The sequence below is a fragment of the Dermacentor andersoni genome, chromosome 10, assembly GCF_023375885.2.
Source record: "Dermacentor andersoni chromosome 10, qqDerAnde1_hic_scaffold, whole genome shotgun sequence".
In the NCBI taxonomy this organism is placed as follows: domain Eukaryota; kingdom Metazoa; phylum Arthropoda; class Arachnida; order Ixodida; family Ixodidae; genus Dermacentor; species Dermacentor andersoni.
In genome coordinates this window covers 18502212-18526394 of record NC_092823.1, presented here as the reverse complement: position 1 = coordinate 18526394, position 24183 = coordinate 18502212, and the positions used below count along the sequence as shown (strand labels likewise).

Here is a 24183-nt window from a genome sequence, read left to right as displayed (position 1 = left end):
TGTGCTGAACTTCATGGCGGAAACGCGCAGACTACCGTAACAGGACGGTAAAGGGCAATCAAGATTGCCTTTAACACTATACTGCAAACTTCTGACGTATATAAAACGTCGCCCACACGCAGAAGCCCTGAAAATCTTGTAAATAAGATCTCACAAGAACAGCTAACAGTTACTTACAGAATTAAAAAGTTAACGAGATGACAAATAATTTTAACAGCAATGCTGCGTCAAAAACCAATAACAAGGAAAAGATACTGTGCGCTGTCTTTGTCGCAGTTTTTATTGCGCTATGATTTTTACTTTTTTTAATGAATGAACTCGCCGAAGAAAATGTGTTGCTACACCACAAATTGTTCAACAGTAGTGAAGGCAATATATTGCACACATTTAAACGACAATCTTAAAGAAAACCACGAAGCCCTGAAACGACGGGCTCGCGTTAGTCCGTCATATCCGCTCGGTGGTCCTGGTTGCGTTGGGGAGTGCCCAGTAAGGAAATGAATCCAGGTCGAACATGGCGTAACCAACTGTCAGGATGCTGAGTAACTCCAGCACCGCGAACACGATGTGTAGCTGTCCTCCAATGGTAATCTGCAAGAACAGCAGTACGCATTCTGTGGATGCACGAATTTGTGTCTGAGATGACATCTGTACCTCTCGCCTACAAACGCTCATTATCCAGCACTTGACCGGAATTTGCTTATCGCCCGAAGACGGTTACATGAGGATGGTTACATGAGTTGAGCAACCGCGCCGCGGTAGCTCAACTGGTTAGAGCATCGCAAGCGTAATGCGAAAACGTGGGATCGTTTTCCGGCTGCGGCAAGTTGTTTTTTCAACCACTTTGATCGTCATTAATTTATCATTTCCTTAATTCAATTAGTAAGTACAAGTAATTTCTCCTATGTGTTCCTTGGTGTCCTTGTTTGTTGGCTTCTCATGATATGATTAATAAAATTGGGCCCCTCGGTTTACCCCCTTTCTTCAATATCTCAACGAAGTGATTATTAAGTGCAACAGTAAGTACCGGTTGTGAAACATCTCACGCTAGCAGCGGATAACGTTGCAAAGTGCGCACGAGCGAGGTCTTGTGGCAGCAGCGGCAGCGCAGCCAACACGCTGTCTTAAACTGTCCTGCAATTTTTTACAGTTGCTGCAGCTCTTGTGCTGGGAACTTGGCTTTGCTCGGATCGACCTAAGCGCCTGTCTGGAATCTAATCGTCAAGATCAAGCTACCTGTGACAGTTGTCTTCACCAAGTCCTGCGTCACGGCCCAAGCAGCCGAAGCGCCACCATCCGCTACATAAGTGGTCGCCAAGCGCTTCCTCGTCTTGTGGCAGCAGCGGCAGCGCAGCCAACACGCTGTCTTAAACTGTCCTGCAATTTTTTACAGTTGCTGCTGCTCTTGTGCTGGGAATGTGGCTTTGCTCGGATCGACCTAAGCGCCTGTCTGGAATCTAATCGTCAAGATCAAGCTACCTGTGGCAGTTGTCTTCACCAAGTCCTGCGTCACGGCCCAAGCAGCTGAAGCGCCACCATCCGCTACATAAGTGGTCGCCAAGCGCTTCCTCGTCTTGTGGCAGCAGCGGCAGCGCAGCCAACACGCTGTCTTAAACTGTCCTGCAATTTTTTACAGTTGCTGCTGCTCTTGTGCTGGGAACGTGGCTTTGCTCGGATCGACGTAAGCGCCTGTCTGGAATCTAATCGTCAAGATCAAGCTACCTGTGACAGTTGTCTTCACCAAGTCCTGCGTCACGGCCCAAGCAGCTGAAGCGCCACCATCCGCTACATAAGTGGTCGCCAAGCGCTTCCTCGTCTTGTGGCAGCAGCGGCAGCGCAGCCAACACGCTGTCTTAAACTGTCCTGCAATTTTTTACAGTTGCTGCTGCTCTTGTGCTGGGAACTTGGCTTTGCTCGGATCGACGTAAGCGCCTGTCTGGAATCTAATCGTCAAGATCAAGCTACCTGTGACAGTTGTCTTCACCAAGTCCTGCGTCACGGCCCAAGCAGCTGAAGCGCCACCATCCGCTACATAAGTGGTCGCCAAGCGCTTCCTCGTCTTGTGGCAGCAGCGGCAGCGCAGCCAACACGCTGTCTTAAACTGTCCTGCAATTTTTTACAGTTGCTGCTGCTCTTGTGCTGGGAACGTGGCTTTGCTCTGATCGACCTAAGCGCCTGTCTGGAATCTGATCGTCAAGATCAAGCTACCTGTGACAGTTGTCTTCACCAAGTCCTGCGTCACGGCCCAAGCAGCTGAAGCGCCACCATCCGCTACATAAGTGGTCGCCAAGCGCTTCCTCGTCTTGTGGCAGCAGCGGCAGCGCAGCCAACACGCTGTCTTAAACTGTCCTGCAATTTTTTACAGTTGATGCAGCTCTTGTGCTGGGAACTTGGCTTTGCTCGGATCGACGTAAGCGCCTGTCTGGAATCTAATCGTCAAGATCAAGCTACCTGTGACAGTTGTCTTCACCAAGTCCTGCGTCACGGCCCAAGCAGCTGAAGCGCCACCATCCGCTACATAAGTGGTCGCCAAGCGCTTCCTCGTCTTGTGGCAGCAGCGGCAGCGCAGCCAACACGCTGTCTTAAACTGTCCTGCAATTTTTTACAGTTGCTGCTGCTCTTGTGCTGGGAACTTGGCTTTGCTCGGATCGACGTAAGCGCCTGTCTGGAATCTAATCGTCAAGATCAAGCTACCTGTGACAGTTGTCTTCACCAAGTCCTGCGTCACGGCCCAAGCAGCTGAAGCGCCACCATCCGCTACATAAGTGGTCGCCAAGCGCTTCCTCGTCTTGTGGCAGCAGCGGCAGCGCAGCCAACACGCTGTCTTAAGCTGTCCTGCAATTTTTTACAGTTGCTGCTGCTCTTGTGCTGGGAACGTGGCTTTGCTCGGATCGACCTAAGCGCCTGTCTGGAATCTAATCGTCAAGATCAAGCTACCTGTGGCAGTTGTCTTCACCAAGTCCTGCGTCACGGCCCAAGCAGCTGAAGCGCCACCATCCGCTACATAAGTGGTCGCCAAGCGCTTCCTCGTCTTGTGGCAGCAGCGGCAGCGCAGCCAACACGCTGTCTTAAACTGTCCTGCAATTTTTTACAGTTGCTGCTGCTCTTGTGCTGGGAACGTGCCTTTGCTCGGATCGACCTAAGCGCCTGTCTGGAATCTAATCGTCAAGATCAAGCTACCTGTGACAGTTGTCTTCACCAAGTCCTGCGTCACGGCCCAAGCAGCTGAAGCGCCACCATCCGCTACATAAGTGGTCGCCAAGCGCTTCCTCGTCTTGTGGCAGCAGCGGCAGCGCAGCCAACACGCTGTCTTAAACTGTCCTGCAATTTTTTACAGTTGCTGCTGCTCTTGTGCTGGGAACGTGGCTTTGCTCTGATCGACCTAAGCGCCTGTCTGGAATCTGATCGTCAAGATCAAGCTACCTGTGACAGTTGTCTTCACCAAGTCCTGCGTCACGGCCCAAGCAGCTGAAGCGCCACCATCCGCTACATAAGTGGTCGCCAAGCGCTTCCTCGTCTTGTGGCAGCAGCGGCAGCGCAGCCAACACGCTGTCTTAAACTGTCCTGCAATTTTTTACAGTTGATGCAGCTCTTGTGCTGGGAACTTGGCTTTGCTCGGATCGACGTAAGCGCCTGTCTGGAATCTAATCGTCAAGATCAAGCTACCTGTGACAGTTGTCTTCACCAAGTCCTGCGTCACGGCCCAAGCAGCTGAAGCGCCACCATCCGCTACATAAGTGGTCGCCAAGCGCTTCCTCGTCTTGTGGCAGCAGCGGCAGCGCAGCCAACACGCTGTCTTAAACTGTCCTGCAATTTTTTACAGTTGCTGCTGCTCTTGTGCTGGGAACTTGGCTTTGCTCGGATCGACGTAAGCGCCTGTCTGGAATCTAATCGTCAAGATCAAGCTACCTGTGACAGTTGTCTTCACCAAGTCCTGCGTCACGGCCCAAGCAGCTGAAGCGCCACCATCCGCTACATAAGTGGTCGCCAAGCGCTTCCTCGTCTTGTGGCAGCAGCGGCAGCGCAGCCAACACGCTGTCTTAAGCTGTCCTGCAATTTTTTACAGTTGCTGCTGCTCTTGTGCTGGGAACGTGGCTTTGCTCGGATCGACCTAAGCGCCTGTCTGGAATCTAATCGTCAAGATCAAGCTACCTGTGGCAGTTGTCTTCACCAAGTCCTGCGTCACGGCCCAAGCAGCTGAAGCGCCACCATCCGCTACATAAGTGGTCGCCAAGCGCTTCCTCGTCTTGTGGCAGCAGCGGCAGCGCAGCCAACACGCTGTCTTAAACTGTCCTGCAATTTTTTACAGTTGCTGCTGCTCTTGTGCTGGGAACGTGCCTTTGCTCGGATCGACCTAAGCGCCTGTCTGGAATCTAATCGTCAAGATCAAGCTACCTGTGACAGTTGTCTTCACCAAGTCCTGCGTCACGGCCCAAGCAGCTGAAGCGCCACCATCCGCTACATAAGTGGTCGCCAAGCGCTTCCTCGTCTTGTGGCAGCAGCGGCAGCGCAGCCAACACGCTGTCTTAAACTGTCCTGCAATTTTTTACAGTTGCTGCTGCTCTTGTGCTGGGAACGTGGCTTTGCTCGGATCGACGTAAGCGCCTGTCTGGAATCTAATCGTCAAGATCAAGCTACCTGTGACAGTTGTCTTCACCAAGTCCTGCGTCACGGCCCAAGCAGCTGAAGCGCCACCATCCGCTACATAAGTGGTCGCCAAGCGCTTCCTCGTCTTGTGGCAGCAGCGGCAGCGCAGCCAACACGCTGTCTTAAACTGTCCTGCAATTTTTTACAGTTGCTGCTGCTCTTGTCCTGGGAACTTGGCTTTGCTCGGATCGACGTAAGCGCCTGTCTGGAATCTAATCGTCAAGATCAAGCTACCTGTGACAGTTGTCTTCACCAAGTCCTGCGTCACGGCCCAAGCAGCTGAAGCGCCACCATCCGCTACATAAGTGGTCGCCAAGCGCTTCCTCGTCTTGTGGCAGCAGCGGCAGCGCAGCCAACACGCTGTCTTAAACTGTCCTGCAATTTTTTACAGTTGCTGCAGCTCTTGTGCTGGGAACTTGGCTTTGCTCGGATCGACGTAAGCGCCTGTCTGGAATCTGATCGTCAAGATCAAGCTACCTGTGACAGTTGTCTTCACCAAGTCCTGCGTCACGGCCCAAGCAGCTGAAGCGCCACCATCCGCTACATAAGTGGTCGCCAAGCGCTTCCTCGTCTTGTGGCAGCAGCGGCAGCGCAGCCAACACGCTGTCTTAAACTGTCCTGCAATTTTTTACAGTTGCTGCTGCTCTTGTGCTGGGAACGTGGCTTTGCTCGGATCGACGTAAGCGCCTGTCTGGAATCTAATCGTCAAGATCAAGCTACCTGTGACAGTTGTCTTCACCAAGTCCTGCGTCACGGCCCAAGCAGCTGAAGCGCCACCATCCGCTACATAAGTGGTCGCCAAGCGCTTCCTCGTCTTGTGGCAGCAGCGGCAGCGCAGCCAACACGCTGTCTTAAACTGTCCTGCAATTTTTTACAGTTGCTGCTGCTCTTGTGCTGGGAACGTGGCTTTGCTCGGATCGACCTAAGCGCCTGTCTGGAATCTAATCGTCAAGATCAAGCTACCTGTGACAGTTGTCTTCACCAAGTCCTGCGTCACGGCCCAAGCAGCTGAAGCGCCACCATCCGCTACATAAGTGGTCGCCAAGCGCTTCCTCGTCTTGTGGCAGCAGCGGCAGCGCAGCCAACACGCTGTCTTAAACTGTCCTGCAATTTTTTACAGTTGCTGCTGCTCTTGTGCTGGGAACGTGGCTTTGCTCTGATCGACCTAAGCGCCTGTCTGGAATCTAATCGTCAAGATCAAGCTACCTGTGGCAGTTGTCTTCACCAAGTCCTGCGTCACGGCCCAAGCAGCTGAAGTGCCACCATCCGCTACATAAGTGGTCGCCAAGCGCTTCCTCGTCTTGTGGCAGCAGCGGCAGCGCAGCCAACACGCTGTCTTAAACTGTCCTGCAATTTTTTACAGTTGCTGCAGCTCTTGTGCTGGGAACTTGGCTTTGCTCGGATCGACCTAAGCGCCTGTCTGGAATCTAATCGTCAAGATCAAGCTACCTGTGACAGTTGTCTTCACCAAGTCCTGCGTCACGGCCCAAGCAGCCGAAGCGCCACCATCCGCTACATAAGTGGTCGCCAAGCGCTTCCTCGTCTTGTGGCAGCAGCGGCAGCGCAGCCAACACGCTGTCTTAAACTGTCCTGCAATTTTTTACAGTTGCTGCTGCTCTTGTGCTGGGAATGTGGCTTTGCTCGGATCGACCTAAGCGCCTGTCTGGAATCTAATCGTCAAGATCAAGCTACCTGTGGCAGTTGTCTTCACCAAGTCCTGCGTCACGGCCCAAGCAGCTGAAGCGCCACCATCCGCTACATAAGTGGTCGCCAAGCGCTTCCTCGTCTTGTGGCAGCAGCGGCAGCGCAGCCAACACGCTGTCTTAAACTGTCCTGCAATTTTTTACAGTTGCTGCTGCTCTTGTGCTGGGAACGTGGCTTTGCTCGGATCGACGTAAGCGCCTGTCTGGAATCTAATCGTCAAGATCAAGCTACCTGTGACAGTTGTCTTCACCAAGTCCTGCGTCACGGCCCAAGCAGCTGAAGCGCCACCATCCGCTACATAAGTGGTCGCCAAGCGCTTCCTCGTCTTGTGGCAGCAGCGGCAGCGCAGCCAACACGCTGTCTTAAACTGTCCTGCAATTTTTTACAGTTGCTGCTGCTCTTGTGCTGGGAACTTGGCTTTGCTCGGATCGACGTAAGCGCCTGTCTGGAATCTAATCGTCAAGATCAAGCTACCTGTGACAGTTGTCTTCACCAAGTCCTGCGTCACGGCCCAAGCAGCTGAAGCGCCACCATCCGCTACATAAGTGGTCGCCAAGCGCTTCCTCGTCTTGTGGCAGCAGCGGCAGCGCAGCCAACACGCTGTCTTAAACTGTCCTGCAATTTTTTACAGTTGCTGCTGCTCTTGTGCTGGGAACGTGGCTTTGCTCTGATCGACCTAAGCGCCTGTCTGGAATCTGATCGTCAAGATCAAGCTACCTGTGACAGTTGTCTTCACCAAGTCCTGCGTCACGGCCCAAGCAGCTGAAGCGCCACCATCCGCTACATAAGTGGTCGCCAAGCGCTTCCTCGTCTTGTGGCAGCAGCGGCAGCGCAGCCAACACGCTGTCTTAAACTGTCCTGCAATTTTTTACAGTTGATGCAGCTCTTGTGCTGGGAACTTGGCTTTGCTCGGATCGACGTAAGCGCCTGTCTGGAATCTAATCGTCAAGATCAAGCTACCTGTGACAGTTGTCTTCACCAAGTCCTGCGTCACGGCCCAAGCAGCTGAAGCGCCACCATCCGCTACATAAGTGGTCGCCAAGCGCTTCCTCGTCTTGTGGCAGCAGCGGCAGCGCAGCCAACACGCTGTCTTAAACTGTCCTGCAATTTTTTACAGTTGCTGCTGCTCTTGTGCTGGGAACTTGGCTTTGCTCGGATCGACGTAAGCGCCTGTCTGGAATCTAATCGTCAAGATCAAGCTACCTGTGACAGTTGTCTTCACCAAGTCCTGCGTCACGGCCCAAGCAGCTGAAGCGCCACCATCCGCTACATAAGTGGTCGCCAAGCGCTTCCTCGTCTTGTGGCAGCAGCGGCAGCGCAGCCAACACGCTGTCTTAAGCTGTCCTGCAATTTTTTACAGTTGCTGCTGCTCTTGTGCTGGGAACGTGGCTTTGCTCGGATCGACCTAAGCGCCTGTCTGGAATCTAATCGTCAAGATCAAGCTACCTGTGGCAGTTGTCTTCACCAAGTCCTGCGTCACGGCCCAAGCAGCTGAAGCGCCACCATCCGCTACATAAGTGGTCGCCAAGCGCTTCCTCGTCTTGTGGCAGCAGCGGCAGCGCAGCCAACACGCTGTCTTAAACTGTCCTGCAATTTTTTACAGTTGCTGCTGCTCTTGTGCTGGGAACGTGCCTTTGCTCGGATCGACCTAAGCGCCTGTCTGGAATCTAATCGTCAAGATCAAGCTACCTGTGACAGTTGTCTTCACCAAGTCCTGCGTCACGGCCCAAGCAGCTGAAGCGCCACCATCCGCTACATAAGTGGTCGCCAAGCGCTTCCTCGTCTTGTGGCAGCAGCGGCAGCGCAGCCAACACGCTGTCTTAAACTGTCCTGCAATTTTTTACAGTTGCTGCTGCTCTTGTGCTGGGAACGTGGCTTTGCTCGGATCGACGTAAGCGCCTGTCTGGAATCTAATCGTCAAGATCAAGCTACCTGTGACAGTTGTCTTCACCAAGTCCTGCGTCACGGCCCAAGCAGCTGAAGCGCCACCATCCGCTACATAAGTGGTCGCCAAGCGCTTCCTCGTCTTGTGGCAGCAGCGGCAGCGCAGCCAACACGCTGTCTTAAACTGTCCTGCAATTTTTTACAGTTGCTGCTGCTCTTGTCCTGGGAACTTGGCTTTGCTCGGATCGACGTAAGCGCCTGTCTGGAATCTAATCGTCAAGATCAAGCTACCTGTGACAGTTGTCTTCACCAAGTCCTGCGTCACGGCCCAAGCAGCTGAAGCGCCACCATCCGCTACATAAGTGGTCGCCAAGCGCTTCCTCGTCTTGTGGCAGCAGCGGCAGCGCAGCCAACACGCTGTCTTAAACTGTCCTGCAATTTTTTACAGTTGCTGCAGCTCTTGTGCTGGGAACTTGGCTTTGCTCGGATCGACGTAAGCGCCTGTCTGGAATCTGATCGTCAAGATCAAGCTACCTGTGACAGTTGTCTTCACCAAGTCCTGCGTCACGGCCCAAGCAGCTGAAGCGCCACCATCCGCTACATAAGTGGTCGCCAAGCGCTTCCTCGTCTTGTGGCAGCAGCGGCAGCGCAGCCAACACGCTGTCTTAAACTGTCCTGCAATTTTTTACAGTTGCTGCTGCTCTTGTGCTGGGAACGTGGCTTTGCTCGGATCGACGTAAGCGCCTGTCTGGAATCTAATCGTCAAGATCAAGCTACCTGTGACAGTTGTCTTCACCAAGTCCTGCGTCACGGCCCAAGCAGCTGAAGCGCCACCATCCGCTACATAAGTGGTCGCCAAGCGCTTCCTCGTCTTGTGGCAGCAGCGGCAGCGCAGCCAACACGCTGTCTTAAACTGTCCTGCAATTTTTTACAGTTGCTGCTGCTCTTGTGCTGGGAACGTGGCTTTGCTCGGATCGACCTAAGCGCCTGTCTGGAATCTAATCGTCAAGATCAAGCTACCTGTGACAGTTGTCTTCACCAAGTCCTGCGTCACGGCCCAAGCAGCTGAAGCGCCACCATCCGCTACATAAGTGGTCGCCAAGCGCTTCCTCGTCTTGTGGCAGCAGCGGCAGCGCAGCCAACACGCTGTCTTAAACTGTCCTGCAATTTTTTACAGTTGCTGCTGCTCTTGTGCTGGGAACGTGGCTTTGCTCTGATCGACCTAAGCGCCTGTCTGGAATCTAATCGTCAAGATCAAGCTACCTGTGGCAGTTGTCTTCACCAAGTCCTGCGTCACGGCCCAAGCAGCTGAAGTGCCACCATCCGCTACATAAGTGGTCGCCAAGCGCTTCCTCGTCTTGTGGCAGCAGCGGCAGCGCAGCCAACACGCTGTCTTAAACTGTCCTGCAATTTTTTACAGTTGCTGCTGCTCTTGTGCTGGGAACGTGGCTTTGCTCGGATCGACCTAGGCGCCTGTCTGGAATCTAATCGTCAAGATCAAGCTACCTGTGGCAGTTGTCTTCACCAAGTCCTGCGTCACGGCCCAAGCAGCTGAAGCGCCACCATCCGCTACATAAGAAGTGGTCGCCAAGCGCTTCCTCGTCTTGTGGCAGCAGCGGCAGCGCAGCCAACACGCTGTCTTAAATTGTCCTGCAATTTTTTACAGTTGCTGCTGCTCTTGTGCTGGGAACGTGGCTTTGCTCGGATCGACGTAAGCGCCGGTCTGGAATCTAATCGTCAAGATCAAGCTACCTGTGACAGTTGTCTTCACCAAGTCCTGCGTCACGGCCCAAGCAGCTGAAGCGCCACCATTCGCTACATAAGTGGTCGCCAAGCGCTTCCTCGTCTTGTGGCAGCAGCGGCAGCGCAGCCAACACGCTGTCTTAAACTGTCCTGCAATTTTTTACAGTTGCTGCAGCTCTTGTGCTGGGAACTTGGCTTTGCTCGGATCGACGTAAGCGCCGGTCTGGAATCTAATCGTCAAGATCAAGCTACCTGTGACAGTTGTCTTCACCAAGTCCTGCGTCACGGCCCAAGCAGCTGAAGCGCCACCATCCGCTACATAAGAAGTGGTCGCCAAGCGCTTCCTCGTCTTGTGGCAGCAGCGGCAGCGCAGCCAACACGCTGTCTTAAATTGTCCTGCAATTTTTTACAGTTGCTGCTGCTCTTGTGCTGGGAACGTGGCTTTGCTCGGATCGACGTAAGCGCCGGTCTGGAATCTAATCGTCAAGATCAAGCTACCTGTGACAGTTGTCTTCACCAAGTCCTGCGTCACGGCCCAAGCAGCTGAAGCGCCACCATCCGCTACATAAGAAGTGGTCGCCAAGCGCTTCCTCGTCTTGTGGCAGCAGCGGCAGCGCAGCCAACACGCTGTCTTAAATTGTCCTGCAATTTTTTACAGTTGCTGCTGCTCTTGTGCTGGGAACGTGGCTTTGCTCGGATCGACGTAAGCGCCGGTCTGGAATCTAATCGTCAAGATCAAGCTACCTGTGGCAGTTGTCTTCACCAAGTCCTGCGTCACGGCCCAAGCAGCTGAAGCGCCACCATTCGCTACATAAGTGGTCGCCAAGCGCTTCCTCGTCTTGTGGCAGCAGCGGCAGCGCAGCCAACACGCTGTCTTAAACTGTCCTGCAATTTTTTACAGTTGCTGCTGCTCTTGTGCTGGGAACGTGGCTTTGCTCGGATCGACGTAAGCGCCGGTCTGGAATCTAATCGTCAAGATCAAGCTACCTGTGACAGTTGTCTTCACCAAGTCCTGCGTCACGGCCCAAGCAGCTGAAGCGCCACCATCCGCTACATAAGAAGTGGTCGTCAAGCGCTTCCTCGTCTTGTGGCAGCAGCGGCAGCGCAGCCAACACGCTGTCTTAAATTGTCCTGCAATTTTTTACAGTTGCTGCTGCTCTTGTGCTGGGAACGTGGCTTTGCTCGGATCGACGTAAGCGCCGGTCTTGAATCTAATCGTCAAGATCAAGCTACCTGTGACAGTTGTCTTCACCAAGTCCTGCGTCACGGCCCAAGCAGCTGAAGCGCCACCATCCGCTACATAAGAAGTGGTCGCCAAGCGCTTCCTCGTCTTGTGGCAGCAGCGGCAGCGCAGCCAACACGCTGTCTTAAATTGTCCTGCAATTTTTTACAGTTGCTGCTGCTCTTGTGCTGGGAACGTGGCTTTGCTCGGATCGACGTAAGCGCCGGTCTTCAATCTAATCGTCAAGATCAAGCTACCTGTGACAGTTGTCTTCACCAAGTCCTGCGTCACGGCCCAAGCAGCTGAAGTGCCACCATCCGCTACATAAGTGGTCGCCAAGCGCTTCCTCGTCTTGTGGCAGCAGCGGCAGCGCAGCCAACACGCTGTCTTAAACTGTCCTGCAATTTTTTACAGTTGCTGCTGCTCTTGTGCTGGGAACGTGGCTTTGCTCGGATCGACCTAGGCGCCTGTCTGGAATCTAATCGTCAAGATCAAGCTACCTGTGGCAGTTGTCTTCACCAAGTCCTGCGTCACGGCCCAAGCAGCTGAAGCGCCACCATTCGCTACATAAGTGGTCGCCAAGCGCTTCCTCGTCTTGTGGCAGCAGCGGCAGCGCAGCCAACACGCTGTCTTAAACTGTCCTGCAATTTTTTACAGTTGCTGCTGCTCTTGTGCTGGGAACGTGGCTTTGCTCGGATCGACGTAAGCGCCGGTCTGGAATCTAATCGTCAAGATCAAGCTACCTGTGACAGTTGTCTTCACCAAGTCCTGCGTCACGGCCCAAGCAGCTGAAGCGCCACCATCCGCTACATAAGAAGTGGTCGCCAAGCGCTTCCTCGTCTTGTGGCAGCAGCGGCAGCGCAGCCAACACGCTGTCTTAAATTGTCCTGCAATTTTTTACAGTTGCTGCTGCTCTTGTGCTGGGAACGTGGCTTTGCTCGGATCGACGTAAGCGCCGGTCTGGAATCTAATCGTCAAGATCAAGCTACCTGTGACAGTTGTCTTCACCAAGTCCTGCGTCACGGCCCAAGCAGCTGAAGCGCCACCATTCGCTACATAAGTGGTCGCCAAGCGCTTCCTCGTCTTGTGGCAGCAGCGGCAGCGCAGCCAACACGCTGTCTTAAACTGTCCTGCAATTTTTTACAGTTGCTGCAGCTCTTGTGCTGGGAACTTGGCTTTGCTCGGATCGACGTAAGCGCCGGTCTGGAATCTAATCGTCAAGATCAAGCTACCTGTGACAGTTGTCTTCACCAAGTCCTGCGTCACGGCCCAAGCAGCTGAAGCGCCACCATCCGCTACATAAGAAGTGGTCGCCAAGCGCTTCCTCGTGTTGTGGCAGCAGCGGCAGCGCAGCCAACACGCTGTCTTAAATTGTCCTGCAATTTTTTACAGTTGCTGCTGCTCTTGTGCTGGGAACGTGGCTTTGCTCGGATCGACGTAAGCGCCGGTCTGGAATCTAATCGTCAAGATCAAGCTACCTGTGACAGTTGTCTTCACCAAGTCCTGCGTCACGGCCCAAGCAGCTGAAGCGCCACCATCCGCTACATAAGAAGTGGTCGCCAAGCGCTTCCTCGTCTTGTGGCAGCAGCGGCAGCGCAGCCAACACGCTGTCTTAAATTGTCCTGCAATTTTTTACAGTTGATGCTGCTCTTGTGCTGGGAACGTGGCTTTGCTCGGATCGACGTAAGCGCCGGTCTGGAATCTAATCGTCAAGATCAAGCTACCTGTGGCAGTTGTCTTCACCAAGTCCTGCGTCACGGCCCAAGCAGCTGAAGCGCCACCATTCGCTACATAAGTGGTCGCCAAGCGCTTCCTCGTCTTGTGGCAGCAGCGGCAGCGCAGCCAACACGCTGTCTTAAACTGTCCTGCAATTTTTTACAGTTGCTGCTGCTCTTGTGCTGGGAACGTGGCTTTGCTCGGATCGACGTAAGCGCCGGTCTGGAATCTAATCGTCAAGATCAAGCTACCTGTGACAGTTGTCTTCACCAAGTCCTGCGTCACGGCCCAAGCAGCTGAAGCGCCACCATCCGCTACATAAGAAGTGGTCGTCAAGCGCTTCCTCGTCTTGTGGCAGCAGCGGCAGCGCAGCCAACACGCTGTCTTAAATTGTCCTGCAATTTATTACAGTTGCTGCTGCTCTTGTGCTGGGAACGTGGCTTTGCTCGGATCGACGTAAGCGCCGGTCTTGAATCTAATCGTCAAGATCAAGCTACCTGTGACAGTTGTCTTCACCAAGTCCTGCGTCACGGCCCAAGCAGCTGAAGCGCCACCATCCGCTACATAAGAAGTGGTCGCCAAGCGCTTCCTCGTCTTGTGGCAGCAGCGGCAGCGCAGCCAACACGCTGTCTTAAATTGTCCTGCAATTTTTTACAGTTGCTGCTGCTCTTGTGCTGGGAACGTGGCTTTGCTCGGATCGACGTAAGCGCCGGTCTTCAATCTAATCGTCAAGATCAAGCTACCTGTGACAGTTGTCTTCACCAAGTCCTGCGTCACGGCCCAAGCAGCTGAAGCGCCACCATCCGCTACATAAGAAGTGGTCGCCAAGCGCTTCCTCGTCTTGTGGCAGCAGCGGCAGCGCAGCCAACACGCTGTCTTAAACTGTCCTGCAATTTTTTACAGTTGCTGCTGCTCTTGTGTTGGGAACGTGGCTTTGCTCGGATCGACGTAAGCGCCGGTCTGGAATCTAATCGTCAAGATCAAGCTACCTGTGACAGTTGTCTTCACCAAGTCCTGCGTCACGGCCCAAGCAGCTGAAGCGCCACCATCCGCTACATAAGAAGTGGTCGCCAAGCGCTTCCTCGTCTTGTGGCAGCAGCGGCAGCGCAGCCAACACGCTGTCTTAAACTGTCCTGCAATTTTTTACAGTTGCTGCTGCTCTTGTGCTGGGAACGTGGCTTTGCTCGGATCGACGTAAGCGCCGGTCTGGAATCTAATCGTCAAGATCAAGCTACCTGTGACAGTTGTCTTCACCAAGTCCTGCGTCACGGCCCAAGCAGCTGAAGCGCCACCATCCGCTACATAAGAAGTGGTCGCCAAGCGCTTCCTCGTCTTGTGGCAGCAGCGGCAGCGCAGCCAACACGCTGTCTTAAATTGTCCTGCAATTTTTTTACAGTTGCTGCTGCTCTTGTGCTGGGAACGTGGCTTTGCTCGGATCGACGTAAGCGCCGGTCTTGAATCTAATCGTCAAGATCAAGCTACCTGTGACAGTTGTCTTCACCAAGTCCTGCGTCACGGCCCAAGCAGCTGAAGCGCCACCATCCGCTACATAAGTGGTCGCCAAGCGCTTCCTCGTCTTGTGGCAGCAGCGGCAGCGCAGCCAACACGCTGTCTTAAACTGTCCTGCAATTTTTTACAGTTGCTGCTGCTCTTGTGCTGGGAACGTGGCTTTGCTCTGATCGACCTAAGCGCCTGTCTGGAATCTAATCGTCAAGATCAAGCTACCTGTGGCAGTTGTCTTCACCAAGTCCTGCGTCACGGCCCAAGCAGCTGAAGTGCCACCATCCGCTACATAAGTGGTCGCCAAGCGCTTCCTCGTCTTGTGGCAGCAGCGGCAGCGCAGCCAACACGCTGTCTTAAACTGTCCTGCAATTTTTTACAGTTGCTGCTGCTCTTGTGCTGGGAACGTGGCTTTGCTCGGATCGACCTAGGCGCCTGTCTGGAATCTAATCGTCAAGATCAAGCTACCTGTGGCAGTTGTCTTCACCAAGTCCTGCGTCACGGCCCAAGCAGCTGAAGCGCCACCATTCGCTACATAAGTGGTCGCCAAGCGCTTCCTCGTCTTGTGGCAGCAGCGGCAGCGCAGCCAACACGCTGTCTTAAACTGTCCTGCAATTTTTTACAGTTGCTGCTGCTCTTGTGCTGGGAACGTGGCTTTGCTCGGATCGACGTAAGCGCCGGTCTGGAATCTAATCGTCAAGATCAAGCTACCTGTGACAGTTGTCTTCACCAAGTCCTGCGTCACGGCCCAAGCAGCTGAAGCGCCACCATCCGCTACATAAGAAGTGGTCGCCAAGCGCTTCCTCGTCTTGTGGCAGCAGCGGCAGCGCAGCCAACACGCTGTCTTAAATTGTCCTGCAATTTTTTACAGTTGCTGCTGCTCTTGTGCTGGGAACGTGGCTTTGCTCGGATCGACGTAAGCGCCGGTCTGGAATCTAATCGTCAAGATCAAGCTACCTGTGACAGTTGTCTTCACCAAGTCCTGCGTCACGGCCCAAGCAGCTGAAGCGCCACCATTCGCTACATAAGTGGTCGCCAAGCGCTTCCTCGTCTTGTGGCAGCAGCGGCAGCGCAGCCAACACGCTGTCTTAAATTGTCCTGCAATTTATTACAGTTGCTGCTGCTCTTGTGCTGGGAACGTGGCTTTGCTCGGATCGACGTAAGCGCCGGTCTTGAATCTAATCGTCAAGATCAAGCTACCTGTGACAGTTGTCTTCACCAAGTCCTGCGTCACGGCCCAAGCAGCTGAAGCGCCACCATCCGCTATATAAGAAGTGGTCGCCAAGCGCTTCCTCGTCTTGTGGCAGCAGCGGCAGCGCAGCCAACACGCTGTCTTAAATTGTCCTGCAATTTTTTACAGTTGCTGCTGCTCTTGTGCTGGGAACGTGGCTTTGCTCGGATCGACGTAAGCGCCGGTCTTCAATCTAATCGTCAAGATCAAGCTACCTGTGACAGTTGTCTTCACCAAGTCCTGCGTCACGGCCCAAGCAGCTGAAGCGCCACCATCCGCTACATAAGAAGTGGTCGCCAAGCGCTTCCTCGTCTTGTGGCAGCAGCGGCAGCGCAGCCAACACGCTGTCTTAAACTGTCCTGCAATTTTTTACAGTTGCTGCTGCTCTTGTGTTGGGAACGTGGCTTTGCTCGGATCGACGTAAGCGCCGGTCTGGAATCTAATCGTCAAGATCAAGCTACCTGTGACAGTTGTCTTCACCAAGTCCTGCGTCACGGCCCAAGCAGCTGAAGCGCCACCATCCGCTACATAAGAAGTGGTCGCCAAGCGCTTCCTCGTCTTGTGGCAGCAGCGGCAGCGCAGCCAACACGCTGTCTTAAACTGTCCTGCAATTTTTTACAGTTGCTGCTGCTCTTGTGCTGGGAACGTGGCTTTGCTCGGATCGACGTAAGCGCCGGTCTGGAATCTAATCGTCAAGATCAAGCTACCTGTGACAGTTGTCTTCACCAAGTCCTGCGTCACGGCCCAAGCAGCTGAAGCGCCACCATCCGCTACATAAGAAGTGGTCGCCAAGCGCTTCCTCGTCTTGTGGCAGCAGCGGCAGCGCAGCCAACACGCTGTCTTAAATTGTCCTGCAATTTTTTTACAGTTGCTGCTGCTCTTGTGCTGGGAACGTGGCTTTGCTCGGATCGACGTAAGCGCCGGTCTTGAATCTAATCGTCAAGATCAAGCTACCTGTGACAGTTTTCTTCACCAAGTCCTGCGTCACGGCCCAAGCAGCTGAAGCGCCACCATCCGCTACATAAGTGGTCGCCAAGCGCTTCCTCGTCTTGTGGCAGCAGCGGCAGCGCAGCCAACACGCTGTCTTAAACTGTCCTGCAATTTTTTACAGTTGCTGCTGCTCTTGTGCTGGGAACGTGGCTTTGCTCTGATCGACCTAAGCGCCTGTCTGGAATCTAATCGTCAAGATCAAGCTACCTGTGGCAGTTGTCTTCACCAAGTCCTGCGTCACGGCCCAAGCAGCTGAAGTGCCACCATCCGCTACATAAGTGGTCGCCAAGCGCTTCCTCGTCTTGTGGCAGCAGCGGCAGCGCAGCCAACACGCTGTCTTAAACTGTCCTGCAATTTTTTACAGTTGCTGCTGCTCTTGTGCTGGGAACGTGGCTTTGCTCGGATCGACCTAGGCGCCTGTCTGGAATCTAATCGTCAAGATCAAGCTACCTGTGGCAGTTGTCTTCACCAAGTCCTGCGTCACGGCCCAAGCAGCTGAAGCGCCACCATTCGCTACATAAGTGGTCGCCAAGCGCTTCCTCGTCTTGTGGCAGCAGCGGCAGCGCAGCCAACACGCTGTCTTAAACTGTCCTGCAATTTTTTACAGTTGCTGCTGCTCTTGTGCTGGGAACGTGGCTTTGCTCGGATCGACGTAAGCGCCGGTCTGGAATCTAATCGTCAAGATCAAGCTACCTGTGACAGTTGTCTTCACCAAGTCCTGCGTCACGGCCCAAGCAGCTGAAGCGCCACCATCCGCTACATAAGAAGTGGTCGCCAAGCGCTTCCTCGTCTTGTGGCAGCAGCGGCAGCGCAGCCAACACGCTGTCTTAAATTGTCCTGCAATTTTTTACAGTTGCTGCTGCTCTTGTGCTGGGAACGTGGCTTTGCTCGGATCGACGTAAGCGCCGGTCTGGAATCTAATCGTCAAGATCAAGCTACCTGTGACAGTTGTCTTCACCAAGTCCTGCGTCACGGCCCAAGCAGCTGAAGCGCCACCATTCGCTACATAAGTGGTCGCCAAGCGCTTCCTCGTCTTGTGGCAGCAGCGGCAGCGCAGCCAACACGCTGTCTTAAACTGTCCTGCAATTTTTTACAGTTGCTGCAGCTCTTGTGCTGGGAACTTGGCTTTGCTCGGATCGACATAAGCGCCGGTCTGGAATCTAATCGTCAAGATCAAGCTACCTGTGACAGTTGTCTTCACCAAGTCCTGCGTCACGGCCCAAGCAGCTGAAGCGCCACCATCCGCTACATAAGAAGTGGTCGCCAAGCGCTTCCTCGTCTTGTGGCAGCAGCGGCAGCGCAGCCAACACGCTGTCTTAAATTGTCCTGCAATTTTTTACAGTTGCTGCTGCTCTTGTGCTGGGAACGTGGCTTTGCTCGGATCGACGTAAGCGCCGGTCTGGAATCTAATCGTCAAGATCAAGCTACCTGTGACAGTTGTCTTCACCAAGTCCTGCGTCACGGCCCAAGCAGCTGAAGCGCCACCATCCGCTACATAAGAAGTGGTCGCCAAGCGCTTCCTCGTCTTGTGGCAGCAGCGGCAGCGCAGCCAACACGCTGTCTTAAACTGTCCTGCAATTTTTTACAGTTGCTGCTGCTCTTGTGCTGGGAACGTGGCTTTGCTCGGATCGACGTAAGCGCCGGTCTGGAATCTAATCGTCAAGATCAAGCTACCTGTGACAGTTGTCTTCACCAAGTCCTGCGTCACGGCCCAAGCAGCTGAAGCGCCACCATCCGCTACATAAGAAGTGGTCGCCAAGCGCTTCCTCGTCTTGTGGCAGCAGCGGCAGCGCAGCCAACACGCTGTCTTAAATTGTCCTGCAATTTTTTTACAGTTGCTGCTGCTCTTGTGCTGGGAACGTGGCTTTGCTCGGATCGACGTAAGCGCCGGTCTTGAATCTAATCGTCAAGATCAAGCTACCTGTGACAGTTGTCTTCACCAAGTCCTGCGTCACGGCCCAAGCAGCTGAAGCGCCACCATCCGCTACATAAGTGGTCGCCAAGCGCTTCCTCGTCTTGTGGCAGCAGCGGCAGCGCAGCCAACACGCTGTCTTAAACTGTCCTGCAATTTTTTACAGTTGCTGCTGCTCTTGTGCTGGGAACGTGGCTTTGCTCTGATCGACCTAAGCGCCTGTCTGGAATCTAATCGTCAAGATCAAGCTACCTGTGGCAGTTGTCTTCACCAAGTCCTGCGTCACGGCCCAAGCAGCTGAAGTGCCACCATCCGCTACATAAGTGGTCGCCAAGCGCTTCCTCGTCTTGTGGCAGCAGCGGCAGCGCAGCCAACACGCTGTCTTAAACTGTCCTGCAATTTTTTACAGTTGCTGCTGCTCTTGTGCTGGGAACGTGGCTTTGCTCGGATCGACCTAGGCGCCTGTCTGGAATCTAATCGTCAAGATCAAGCTACCTGTGGCAGTTGTCTTCACCAAGTCCTGCGTCACGGCCCAAGCAGCTGAAGCGCCACCATTCGCTACATAAGTGGTCGCCAAGCGCTTCCTCGTCTTGTGGCAGCAGCGGCAGCGCAGCCAACACGCTGTCTTAAACTGTCCTGCAATTTTTTACAGTTGCTGCTGCTCTTGTGCTGGGAACGTGGCTTTGCTCGGATCGACGTAAGCGCCGGTCTGGAATCTAATCGTCAAGATCAAGCTACCTGTGACAGTTGTCTTCACCAAGTCCTGCGTCACGGCCCAAGCAGCTGAAGCGCCACCATCCGCTACATAAGAAGTGGTCGCCAAGCGCTTCCTCGTCTTGTGGCAGCAGCGGCAGCGCAGCCAACACGCTGTCTTAAATTGTCCTGCAATTTTTTACAGTTGCTGCTGCTCTTGTGCTGGGAACGTGGCTTTGCTCGGATCGACGTAAGCGCCGGTCTGGAATCTAATCGTCAAGATCAAGCTACCTGTGACAGTTGTCTTCACCAAGTCCTGCGTCACGGCCCAAGCAGCTGAAGCGCCACCATTCGCTACATAAGTGGTCGCCAAGCGCTTCCTCGTCTTGTGGCAGCAGCGGCAGCGCAGCCAACACGCTGTCTTAAACTGTCCTGCAATTTTTTACAGTTGCTGCAGCTCTTGTGCTGGGAACTTGGCTTTGCTCGGATCGACGTAAGCGCCGGTCTGGAATCTAATCGTCAAGATCAAGCTACCTGTGACAGTTGTCTTCACCAAGTCCTGCGTCACGGCCCAAGCAGCTGAAGCGCCACCATCCGCTACATAAGAAGTGGTCGCCAAGCGCTTCCTCGTCTTGTGGCAGCAGCGGCAGCGCAGCCAACACGCTGTCTTAAATTGTCCTGCAATTTTTTACAGTTGCTGCTGCTCTTGTGCTGGGAACGTGGCTTTGCTCGGATCGACGTAAGCGCCGGTCTGGAATCTAATCGTCAAGATCAAGCTACCTGTGACAGTTGTCTTCACCAAGTCCTGCGTCACGGCCCAAGCAGCTGAAGCGCCACCATCCGCTACATAAGAAGTGGTCGCCAAGCGCTTCCTCGTCTTGTGGCAGCAGCGGCAGCGCAGCCAACACGCTGTCTTAAATTGTCCTGCAATTTTTTACAGTTGCTGCTGCTCTTGTGCTGGGAACGTGGCTTTGCTCGGATCGACGTAAGCGCCGGTCTGGAATCTAATCGTCAAGATCAAGCTACCTGTGGCAGTTGTCTTCACCAAGTCCTGCGTCACGGCCCAAGCAGCTGAAGCGCCACCATCCGCTACATAAGAAGTGGTCGCCAAGCGCTTCCTCGTCTTGTGGCAGCAGCGGCAGCGCAGCCAACACGCTGTCTTAAATTGTCCTGCAATTTTTTACAGTTGCTGCTGCTCTTGTGCTGGGAACGTGGCTTTGCTCGGATCGACGTAAGCGCCGGTCTTCAATCTAATCGTCAAGATCAAGCTACCTGTGACAGTTGTCTTCACCAAGTCCTGCGTCACGGCCCAAGCAGCTGAAGCGCCACCATCCGCTACATAAGAAGTGGTCGCCAAGCGCTTCCTCGTCTTGTGGCAGCAGCGGCAGCGCAGCCAACACGCTGTCTTAAACTGTCCTGCAATTTTTTACAGTTGCTGCTGCTCTTGTGTTGGGAACGTGGCTTTGCTCGGATCGACGTAAGCGCCGGTCTGGAATCTAATCGTCAAGATCAAGCTACCTGTGACAGTTGTCTTCACCAAGTCCTGCGTCACGGCCCAAGCAGCTGAAGCGCCACCATCCGCTACATAAGAAGTGGTCGCCAAGCGCTTCCTCGTCTTGTGGCAGCAGCGGCAGCGCAGCCAACACGCTGTCTTAAACTGTCCTGCAATTTTTTACAGTTGCTGCTGCTCTTGTGCTGGGAACGTGGCTTTGCTCGGATCGACGTAAGCGCCGGTCTGGAATCTAATCGTCAAGATCAAGCTACCTGTGACAGTTGTCTTCACCAAGTCCTGCGTCACGGCCCAAGCAGCTGAAGCGCCACCATCCGCTACATAAGAAGTGGTCGCCAAGCGCTTCCTCGTCTTGTGGCAGCAGCGGCAGCGCAGCCAACACGCTGTCTTAAATTGTCCTGCAATTTTTTACAGTTGCTGCTGCTCTTGTGCTGGGAACGTGGCTTTGCTCGGATCGACGTAAGCGCCGGTCTTGAATCTAATCGTCAAGATCAAGCTACCTGTGACAGTTGTCTTCACCAAGTCCTGCGTCACGGCCCAAGCAGCTGAAGCGCCACCATCCGCTACATAAGAAGTGGTCGCCAAGCGCTTCCTCGTCTTGTGGCAGCAGCGGCAGCGCAGCCAACACGCTGTCTTAAACTGTCCTGCAATTTTTTACAGTTGCTGCTGCTCTTATGCTGGGAACGTGGCTTTGCTCGGATCGACGTAAGCGCCGGTCTGGAATCTAATCGTCAAGATCAAGCTTCCTGTGACAGTTGTCTTCACCAAGTCCTGCGTCACGGCCCAAGCAGCTGAAGCGCCACCATCCGCTACATAAGAAGTGGTCGCCAAGCGCTTCCTCGTCTTGTGGCAGCAGCGGCAGCGCAGCCAACACGCTGTCTTAAATTGTCCTGCAATTTTTTACAGTTGCTGCTGCTCTTGTGCTGGGAACGTGGCTTTGCTCGGATCGACGTAAGCGCCGGTCTTGAATCTAATCGTCAAGATCAAGCTACCTGTGACAGTTGTCTTCACCAAGTCCTGCGTCACGGCCCAAGCAGCTGAAGCGCCACCATCCGCTACATAAGAAGTGGTCGCCAAGCGCTTCCTCGTCTTGTGGCAGCAGCGGCAGCGCAGCCAACACGCTGTCTTAAACTGTCCTGCAATTTTTTACAGTTGCTGCTGCTCTTGTGCTGGGAACGTGGCTTTGCTCGGATCGACGTAAGCGCCGGTCTGGAATCTAATCGTCAAGATCAAGCTACCTGTGACAGTTGTCTTCACCAAGTCCTGCGTCACGGCCCAAGCAGCTGAAGCGCCACCATCCGCTACATAAGAAGTGGTCGCCAAGCGCTTCCTCGTCTTGTGGCAGCAGCGGCAGCGCAGCCAACACGCTGTCTTAAACTGTCCTGCAATTTTTTACAGGTTTGTGTAGTTTTTCTTTTTCTAGCTGTAATATCCGATCAATTTTCGTATTCTCGCTGCTGCTGCTGCCGCTGCCTAGTTTTTTGCACCACATTGAAGATCTTTGTTGCGTTGCTTTTCGTCCATGTCACCATGCCTGCCTGTTAGCTGTCTCAGTTATGACTGCCTTAGAAGATGAAACTTGCGCAATATGTGATGTTGACATTGAAGCTGATGCTCATTTCATGACATGTTGCGTCTGCAGTAATATTTACCATCTTGCTGAATGCTCGGGAATCGCCGAAACGACTTTCAAATCAAAGGGGGAAGAGTATAAGAAAGCCTGGAGGTGTCAACATTGCCGCAAGAGCAAAACAAATGCGCCTGGCATGAATGGTAATATGGAACCCTCTGTAGCTTCTCTGCTTCTTGACATCAACCGCAAGCTTGATGAATTATTACCCCTAAAGAAAACGGTGGACGGCATTGAGGCATCATTGCAGTTGATGTCAAACAAATATGACGAAATACTTGCTCAAGTCTCCAAGCATGATGCTGAAATTAAGAGCATGAATTCCAGGCTTTCCAACCTTGAAAACTCCGGTGCCAACGACGAGGTACGAAAGTTGTCTGTTGCATCGAATGATCTGGAATACCAAATCAGGAAACTGAACATTGAAATTTATGGCCTCAAAATGCATGAAGATGAGTCCCTAATCAACAAAATAAACGTGCTTGCGTCAAAGTTAGAACTTGATCCCCTGACCCCTGAACTGATCCCCTCTTGCCGTGCACAGGCTTCCTTCTAAGCCTGATAAGATTCCCTGTGTTATCATACGCTTTGCACAACAATCGGTAAGGGATCAATGGCTGAACAAACGTAAAGTACTGCCAACAGTAGAAAAAGGTGTTTTCATGTTGGAAAACCTAACTACCCATAACAGGGCGCTTTTGAAGACCGCTAAAGACTGGGCAAGTGCCAATGGTTTCAGTTTCGCTTGGCACCGTCGCGGAAAAGTGTTTGTAAGGAAAAAAGAAGGCAGTCATGCCCACACGATCACCTGTGCTGCCGACCTTGGTGAACTGAAATCATAAAACGTGTTTGATAGATAATTGTCTTTTCTACTGCCATGTCTTTCACAGGCTTGTTACCTCCATCAGATTTTGTTAATTATATTGGAAGTTGTCATAATCGGGCGACTACATGTTTTCACCTAAACTGCCAGTCTGCTAGAAATAAAAAAAATGAACTAGATTTTTTCGTTGAAAGCCTCAAATTTCAGTTTGATATCATAATGCTATCTGAGACGTGGTATGACCAACACTCTACCCCATGGTGCCTTCCGAGCTATCAATGTTTTACTAGGTCCAGAACCACATCGCGGGGAGGTGGTGTTAGCATGCTTGTGCAAGGTAATCTTTCAGTAAATTGCATTGATGAATTTTGCCTCTTGACGGAAGACTGTGAAGTCTTATCTGTGCTGCATGCACGAACTATTTTTTCTGTATTCTACCATCCACCCAATGGGAATGTCGAGCGATTCTTGGCGTTTCTGGAGAAATTATTTTCATATGCACATGATCTACAACGTACAGTTGTTTTCGGAGGCGATTTCAACATTGACGTGTTGACTGGTACCGCGGCGAGTCGTGACTTTTTGCTTTTGTTGCAAGCATATGGCTGTCATAATACTATCTCAATTCCAACCAGGGTCACAGCTAACACATCTAACTGTATTGACCTTTTTCTGACAAACTTTCCCCAAGCTGACATAAAAGCCGGTGTTTTCACGTATGGTTTAAGCGACCACGTGCCCATCTTTCTAAGTCTCATCCGTAATAATAAAAGAGAAAACAAATGTAACTTCACTTATCAACCAATTACAATGCACCAGCTTGCACAGTTCCGAAATGAAATACGGCTGATTAACTGGGGGGATGTTTTTGCTGCAGATAATGCAGATGCTGTCTATGAAACATTCTTGCACACTTTTCGAACTTGCTACATAAAACATTTCCCACTTCGTACCAAACCTTCGCGTTCTTCGAAAATC

At 53.0% G+C, this 24183-nt stretch overlaps 1 protein-coding gene across 2 annotated transcripts in view; it reads right to left on the bottom strand.

Annotated features, from left to right (window-relative positions):
• Positions 1 to 244: 244 nt before the first annotated feature.
• The window catches only part of LOC126519226 (Na(+)/dicarboxylate cotransporter 3-like), a 102490-nt gene continuing 78551 nt past the window's right edge, over positions 245 to 24183 (bottom strand). For both annotated transcript variants that reach the window (XM_050168843.2, XM_055065299.1), the window contains one exon: positions 245 to 591. In XM_050168843.2, coding sequence (XP_050024800.2) covers positions 448 to 591 — 144 coding nt within the window. In that variant the 3' untranslated portion in view covers positions 245 to 447. The remainder of the gene's footprint in view (positions 592 to 24183) is intronic.